The 8459-nt window shown below is 37.7% G+C and overlaps 2 protein-coding genes across 7 annotated transcripts; one reads left to right on the top strand and one right to left on the bottom strand.

The window, feature by feature from the left end:
* Positions 1-2561: 2561 nt before the first annotated feature.
* Fer2 (basic helix-loop-helix domain-containing Fer2) lies at positions 2562-6222 on the top strand. Of its 3 annotated transcripts, none has more exons than XM_089265313.1 (5): positions 2562-2952; positions 3257-3612; positions 3741-3925; positions 4331-4625; positions 4747-6222. In XM_089265313.1, the coding sequence occupies exons 2-5, from the start codon at positions 3566-3568 to the stop codon at positions 5084-5086; spliced, it is 867 nt and encodes a 288-aa protein (XP_089121439.1). In that variant the 5' UTR covers positions 2562-2952; positions 3257-3565; the 3' UTR covers positions 5087-6222. The 3 variants fall into 3 exon arrangements, with proteins under 3 accessions (XP_089121439.1, XP_017956411.1, XP_017956428.1); XM_018100922.3 differs by having other exon boundaries at positions 2565-2952; positions 4331-4613; XM_018100939.3 differs by having other exon boundaries at positions 2567-2952; positions 4331-4598.
* On the bottom strand, positions 5403-8385 carry LOC108660216 (growth hormone-regulated TBC protein 1-A). Of its 4 annotated transcripts, none has more exons than XM_089265295.1 (6): positions 8214-8385; positions 7818-8103; positions 7499-7742; positions 6789-7420; positions 6606-6718; positions 5403-6549 (listed from the first exon to the last, which is right to left on the bottom strand). In XM_089265295.1, the coding sequence occupies exons 3-6, from the start codon at positions 7525-7527 to the stop codon at positions 6331-6333; spliced, it is 993 nt and encodes a 330-aa protein (XP_089121421.1). In that variant the 5' UTR covers positions 7528-7742; positions 7818-8103; positions 8214-8385; the 3' UTR covers positions 5403-6330. The 4 variants fall into 4 exon arrangements, with proteins under 4 accessions (XP_089121421.1, XP_089121430.1, XP_089121418.1 ...); XM_089265304.1 differs by having other exon boundaries at positions 7818-8100; XM_089265292.1 differs by lacking the exon at positions 7818-8103 and having other exon boundaries at positions 8208-8385.
* Positions 8386-8459: the final 74 nt, after the last annotated feature.

Raw genomic sequence — 8459 nt, 5'->3', positions numbered from 1 at the left:
TAATAATAAATTCGCTGTGCTGCTGCCGGTTTTTGTTGTGTTTGTTTTGGTCTGATATTATAATTGCGAGTGGGTAGCGGCAAGAGCTCTTCGATTCGAAATCGGATGGGATGAAATGGGATTGACTGAGATGGGAGCTGCTTTTGTAGGATTGGCGCATTAAAATGTATTTACACGTTCATTGAATATATTTAAAGCGGCTCACATTTGTTTATCGCAAAAAATCAAAACAAAGCACTTGCTATGAAACACGGTCACGAATATAATTGACAGCTGAATAACATCGCCAGACGTCGTGTTGAACTGAAATAACCCCGAGGCTATGGATGGCATAATATACTACTTGCAAATACTTAGTAAGTGGGGGCTAACCCTTATCCAAACAACAGTTGAGTTGCCTGCGAATATCAAACAGAAGATGACCAATGTTTGAGATGAAGTAATTTTTTATGCAATCACCCAAGCTGAATGTTTAACCACTCTTGAAATAAATAAAAAATTAATCATATTGATTATTAGATGTCAACTTTCATCATATAGATTAGACAGATATAGACAGATATGTCAAGTTGCTAATTGTCAGCATGGTAAGAAACTTTCCTCATATATTTAATAATCAGCCAATATCAATATATTAAAACAGATATACGTGTGTGTTTGTTGTTGGCCTTTCTATAATTGAAAAACAGGAGATTAGATTGGAAATAAGCTCTTGAAGCTCTGCCGCGTAAAACTTTACCCCAAGAGCTTACCCCAAAAGCAAAAGCTAGATGGGTTTCAAACCGAAAAGCACGATTGCGAAAGCTTTCGTAATATCCTCGTTGGAATTCACCTCGTATGGACTGACTGTTTACTTTTCCCAGGATGTTGCTCGACCATAACCGCATAATAGGGCAGAGATTTAGCACGCATTAAACAACATCAAAATAAACAAACAATTTCGCAGACAATTGCTTCAAGCAGTTCAAGCAGCCACAACGAATTGCGGTCGACGCTAGAGGGAGGGGTTAGTCCTTAGCACTGGAGGTGGGGTGGGATTATCCTGTGGAAAAGTATGCGCGCTTTGCTGGTCGTGTGTCAGCGTACAAATTCACAGACAAATTTTCTCTGGCCTTGTTCTGGTGTGGATGCAATGCACTAATCGATATGTTCCAGACGCAAGTCCTTCATCCACAGAGCCAGTCGAAGGCCAGGATAACAGTTAGGGATGCTGTGGAGTGTGTGCGAATGGGAGTGCGTTTGATGGCTGCTGCTCCAGTTGAGCACGAGTGTAGCATAAAAACGTTTGACACTATCAATCTGTTTCTTGTTGTTGTTATTTTTGGTCGGTCAACCCTTGAATTGAATTATGCGAACATGACTTGAAGCAATTGGATTGAATGATACTTATATAGTGCCTTAGGAATAAATAATATTTATTTTATTTATCACGGGAAAATAAATGTAGATCTTTGTTTAACGAGGTGTTATTTAAACTAATTTTAATTTAAACATTTTTTATTGCCAAGAAAATAGAGAAAAATAGACCGGAAAATGAATTTAAAAAATATTTTTTTAGTGAGAGAAATTCAAAATCCACATCTATATAAAAAATATGAACTAAAAATTTATTCGTCTAACATCAGCCGAATAATTTTACATGATATTAATTTTATAACTTAATATTGACCATTATTTTCCGGTTTATTGGAACTCTACTTCTTTTTTTTCTTTAACCTGACCCTAACCTAATCAAATATGAATCCTATTTTAATCCTTTTCTAAATAAATAAATATCTGTATATGGCCAATTATTTGGTGTGACAGGCGACAAGTACGACAATATGCAAATCAAATGAGAGTAAATTTTATTTCCGTTATTTCCCACAGTCGGATCAAGTCCAAGTGGAAGTGTGCATTGGCGATAATCGCGTCGCTCGGGCGCACTCGTTTGAAATGCGATAATTTAATTGTGGTCCAATGACATATCCGCCGCATAGAAACAACAACAACTACAACTGCTTCAACAACAACCACAATGGAAACAACAACAACAAGAATAGTAGGTGAACGATATTCAGTCGAGGGTAGCTAGAGCAATTGCCGAAGTTAAATTAACAATCGTGTTTACATTGGTTTGTAACAAGATTTCACTTAAGGATGTCAGCTTTGGGCCTGCACCGGTATCCTGGACACTTACCCTGCATCAAAACTGATTACTGTCATCAGCTCTTTGTGACGCGGAGTGTGCGCCGGCGCGTGTGTGCCAAACCAATTTGACTGGTAATGAAAAGGTTTGCGCATCCGCATCCGCCCTGACATATTGTTTGTTCATTGTTCGACTTTGCCTCGAGCTGGTTTTTCGCGCCTCGGGGTTAACGCACGTGACCTGGTCGCCCGACGGGGCGGGGCGAGAGCTCTGACGTAGCTAATTTGTGCGTAAACCAAAACATCAAATAAACATAATTCAATTTCAACAATTGCTCTGGCTGTCTGCGGTTTCAAGTGGTGCCCTGTCCGATACAGATGCAGATAGATACATGGATGGATATGACTCCCTATATATACTTATACACTGAGATAGTGCGGCATTCGTTTAATGAGCTGTAAACTGTAACGGACTGCTCTCCGATGTGATCTAATTGTTGTAAGCTCTCACACAATTTGTCATCTCGTGGGAATCTCACTGATTCGAGTAACCCTCCTACTCGACTCCTAAAATGTCAACAGGTTGACTTCCGATCAACTTTCAAAACGAGGCGCCATCATGTTGATCTCACATTACTAACAGCCTATCAAAGAGCTTTACCTCGCATATGGCAGCAAGTCCGCATTATTGCTGGGGTAAATTAAGAGAAAGAGATACCTCCGTCGCCGGCTGACTACTTTTGGGAGTTCGCCTCCAACTCTGTTTGCTGAAAAACATGGCGGCTGCCTGCTGTGAGCAATATAATGGCAAAATGTCAAAAACAGGTGAAGTATACATAGAAGAAGTAGAAACTTCTGATAAGGTTGCTTTCGGTTATGTAGACCGAAATGTGCACTACATTAAATTGAACAATAATTTGGATATTCTTAATTAAAAGTATATATTGTTGAAGCAGTATTTTAAAAATAAATTAAAGCTTTAAGATTAGTAATATCACAATCTTATTTTGCTTAAATATTAAATTTACCCATTACATAATATAGTATAATCATCAATTAGTTCTAAAAATATAAAATCTAGCTAGTCATAGGTTTCGTTAAACAAATATGCCTTATTATTTTCTCACAGCTTCCGACAAGCATTTGCCTTGTGCGAAAACACCCTGTAGTACTTGACAAGCTCCGCCCCTCAGAGTCCACGGCGAATAGTTGTAAGGACATTTAGGGGTTGCAAACAGGCACACAAACGGAGCAGCAGAGCTGCGGCATTTCCAATTGGATCGGCGATGCTATAAAAGGCTCTGAATTCCCTGGAGACGTTCTCATTACACATTTAAACTTATTGGACATCGCCCGCGTGTATGTTAAATTAATTTAAAGTGCAACTAATTAAGTAGATTTTCCAAGAGAAATTAGTAAAATAAAACGGTTTACCAAAATGTCACGTAATCAATTGCCAGATTCATCCTCATCACCTCCCATAAGGTGAGAAGCTGTCAAAATATAAAAAGTGAAGGAATATTTCTGATATAGTCATTGATTACTGCAATGTGTAAAGAAAAATGTGTTTCCCGACGGCGATTGAATTTTGAAATCATAAATTTTACCAACAGCCATTTACCATATCACAATTTCGACGATGATTTAATCAATGAGCTGCCCTCCTGCATATATGCGGGTCAACATCAGAGTGGGGTCGGTGCTGCTGGCGGTGGCATCTCGTCCGGAAGCTCCGGTTTGCGTCTTAATTCCAGCAATTTGAGACATATTCAACAGCATTATTTGCATCAGGGCAATGGTAAGTAAATATAAATGTATTTATTATATCAAATTATTGTTATAGTTTTTTGACGCAACTAAATTATATGAAGTTATACGATCGATAATTGCCAATTTTCAATAATATCATAAAAACTCAAACGAAATTAAAGCTTTTGATGTTGGAAAAGTGTAGTTATTTGAAAAGAATCATTTAAATAAATAAATTTGTAAGCAGTTTTCTTATGTTGAGATAAAATAATAGAAAGTAATTAAGACGACATTCATGTAGTAGAAGCTCTTACTAGAATAAAATGTTTAGAATATTTTATACAGGTAATTTTTTCCACACTGAATATCAAGTTCCTAGATATTTATGGCGTATTTCTTGTTGCATAGTTTCATTAACAACATAGTGTAATAATTAATTCTTATTTCATTTTAGAAAGCATGCTCGATTCATCTACAAATTCTAATCTGGTGTCTCTGAATTCAAATAACGCCACACCAATGATGTGCAATAGTCCAACTGCGAGCAGTAGCGGCGGTGGTGGCGGTGGAGGCGCAGGTGGTGGCGGTGGCGGAGCCGGAAGTGGTCCAGGACCTAGCTCCGCAGGAGGAGCCTCAAGTGGAAGCTATGGTGCAGCGGCTGCGTCCAGTTACAAAATCCAACGGCAACAAGCAAATGTGCGGGAAAGGAAACGCATCCAGAGGTCCGCACCAACTGGGTACACTAAATGGTCTTTTCCATTGCACACTTAGCTATGCCCCGCATTGACTACAACATGAGCTAATGAGCATTTCTTTCTCTCTCTCTCCCTTTCTCTCCTTCTTTATATATTTTTACTTTGCGCTCTGCAGTAGTATCAATTCCGCATTTGATGAGTTGAGGGTCCATGTGCCCACATTTCCCTATGAGAAGCGTCTGAGCAAAATCGATACCTTGCGCCTGGCCATCGCTTACATATCACTTCTGCGTGAGGTGCTCCAAACGGATTACGATCCACTGACCTATGTGGAGAAATGTCTACGCGGCGAAATAAAAGCCGACCGAGCCAATTGGAATACAAGTGATCTAACGGCACGTCTCTCCTGGATCAATTGGGAAAATCTGGGCGTCCATCCAGGACGACGCACCCTCCTCACATCGCTAGCATTGTCCTCGGAGCCAATGTGCGGTGCACATTGTGGTATGCCATAAGCATATTGCGATTCGTTAAAATTAGCAATTTGTTTTTTGCCAACAAATCTTTGTTATTTAAGGAATATTTAAAATATTCCAATTGGATCTCAAACAGAAGTTAGTGATTCTTAACTTACTGAAAAATGTCTATTAAATTATTTTTACATTTAAGCAGATAAGAGCAATAAAATAATCAATATTTCCGGCATAAAGCCCAATGAGATTTTATGTCGGGATACTTAACTCCGAAAAGTATGCTATTCATATAGAAGCGCGTAGTAAACAATGTATCCAAATTATGTCTTCCCCGAAATACTAATAAAAGACGATCTCATTATCTAACAAATAGCAGTAATATTTATTTAAAAAGCATTATTAGTTGCACTAATCAAACGACACTTTATATCATTTCAAGTTTACATTTGTTCGCTGGTTCGTAGAGTTTGGCCTAAAAGGCATGTGTTAACAAATCAATTCCTCAAATTATATTTCAGGATATACATATAAATATATATATTTAGTATCAGTGTAGACAGTGAGTATTGCAACGTGCTCATTGGCAAACTATAAATACATATGTCATAGTAAATAGCTATAGTGAGGTCTTCTTATTTGTCTGTTTGTACATAGCAATCAACTAACAGGCTTTTGCAAGTACATATTTAATAATTCAAAAGCTGTTTATAAAATAGATTCATATATAATCTAGAAATTTTCTACAAAACACAGCATCATGTAAAATATATATTAATATATGCTACAAAATAAATATTCTTTATCAACAATGAAAATAAGAGCACACCAAAGAAACTAAACGTTTTCAATTTACAGACATACATAAAAAATACTTGTATGTGGCGTATATAGGCGATTGATATACATTATATCTACATATGTATGTATGTTTTCTGCTTACATTTTGGCAACAACTACAACTACTATTAACGCACAACCACATATGTACACATACATATCTATATTGTACATATGTGTCTATGTAATTAAATTTGCTTGTTTATCGAATTGGAATTTAACTTTGGTATCATATTTAGTTTTGTTTCGAATAATACTCAAAATACATTGGCTACTATGAGGCTATACACAAATACACACGAAAAATATTACATATATATATATGAATTGGACACATATAAGCTACATCTCTAATAATTGAATTTTACGATTGCTTTCTTTTGTTTCCATATTATTTTTTGATGAGGGTCTTTTCTCTTGTTACTTTTTGTTCTATTTTGATTAACTGCTTAGTTTCCATTTAGCACAGCTATTTTGCGCAAGCTTTCAACCTCATTGCGTTTCAAACGCAAGGAAAACATGGCTTCTACAAAGCTATGGCAGTCGGTGACTATGTTATCCTGTATCATATGGTCGCGAAACATGGTGGCTAGTGCCGCAATATCGTCACAGCGCAATATATCATTTTTATGTGTAATGAACATGGCCAAAGCTGCGCGAAATACAATCTGCAAATATATATGCAATTATTATACATTGCTAAAGCTCAAATTCTTTGACTTGCCTTATAACCTTCTGCAAAAACACAATCCCATATTCGCAGCACAGTTTCCACGGGCAAAACTTCGGCAAATATGCAAATGAACCATTTGCTTGCTATCACCGCATAGGGTAAATCTGTTTAATTCAAAGAGCCATTTCAAAAGGTTGATATAATATTGCTTACTAAACCATATACTTTACTTACTCATGTCTTCCACGTGCCGGTTAACAGCCGGCACACGCCGTATGACCAGCTCCCTAAACACAGCCAAGTCTCGCAACAGATTGGCCATATTATGTGAGTGATACTGCGGCACAATATTCTCAACGATATGCTTCAGTAGCCAGAAAGACTTCTCCTCGTCATCGGTGACAATGAGCAGCAGGCCGGCTATATAGTTGAGACCCTGGCAATAGCCAACATCTCGATTATGATGCGCATAGGCGCAGAGTATGTTAAAGAGGCGCTCCTTCTTGGCATCGAAGTGGATATTGTCGGGAAACGTTCGAGGTAGATCGATTGATATGGAATCGCAGATTTCCTTGTTGAAATGCTCGATATTTAATAAACTACGATAAAGGTTAGGATTTCGTTGCTTTGCCTCATCGGCACCACTAATTTTCATCCAAACATCCGCGCGATATGGACCTGGTATACCCTTGCGTATATATCGCTTTAATTTCGGACTTATCAGCCTGAAATCCGGATTCTGCTGAAGTAAATTCTCCCATTTAATTCTCCGGCGCGTCAATATCTTTAAATAACCATCCATAAACTTCCCATAGAACTGGTAATCGAACTTTTCACCACGCTTAAATCCGTACTCGTCCACATCGCTAAAAATATATTGAAATGCATGTCATTACTAAGCATCAAACTACAGTGATATGGGACTATATGGGACTAGTACTTACCTAAACTTGGAACTTGCGGTCGCTTCCATATGAATTATGACTAGTTTTTATTGCTCAGTTGGTAAAATTTTTCTATTCTGTTTGTTTTCAAACGGATTTCTGTCGGTTAGTCAGTTGTGCTCGTTGTTGCTGCTGCTGTTTGTCGGTTGTTCTTTTTGGTTCATGGCCCCCATTAATTGCTTTTTGGAATTGTGTGCACGTTCGACGCTTCCGCTGGTCGTTGCTGCCAATGCTGCAACTTCAACTGCATAAATAGTAAACAAAATGGAAATTAATAGGTAATCTTATTTATTTACAGGCGTTTTCCACTACTATTTACATCGAATGTCCTTCAGAATTTTCTAAGCAGTCGCTGTTGCTTTAATTGTTGTTTTTGTAGGCGTTTTTAGCGCGCCTCGAGCACTGATAACATTACAAATAGCAGCAGCAGTGGGTGGTAGTAGGTAGGTAAGGAAATTTTTATCACACACTCAACGTTTCAACTTTCGCTCTGATAGCAGTGCAGTATTGAGGTTGGGATTATAGTACTTTATTAACAATAGCTGACAATTGCTAATTGTATGTTGCTTATCAATTCCAAGGGTTTATTTATCTTTTTTCAACTTCTTTCTGTGCGTTTTTCACTTTTCGATCAAACACAAGTGTTAGGCGTTATGTTAAGAAATGTCAACGAAATGTTTTGCAAATTATTAATGGATAGGATCGTAACACTCACTTGTTGGCGTCACATTAAGTGCATCCTGGACTTTGGTGATGGAATTTTATGTTATCATGTGCAAATTATTTCATCTTATCTCAATTTTACTTTTCTCGCAAATCGCGAGACCAGGTAGCAGCACAACAATGTCTGCTTCTTCCATCGCTTGATGGTCACCCTAATGATAACAGCAATGTAAAAACAACTGCATAACATTTGCTGTTGCTAACAGTGAGCATTTTATAGCAGCTGTCGTAACAGATT

Source organism: Drosophila navojoa, chromosome 2, assembly GCF_054131105.1.
Source record: "Drosophila navojoa isolate 15081-1374.11 chromosome 2, UAZ_NAV_1.0, whole genome shotgun sequence".
Classification (NCBI taxonomy): Eukaryota; Metazoa; Arthropoda; class Insecta; order Diptera; family Drosophilidae; genus Drosophila; species Drosophila navojoa.
This window is presented reverse-complemented; position numbering and strand designations above follow the sequence as displayed.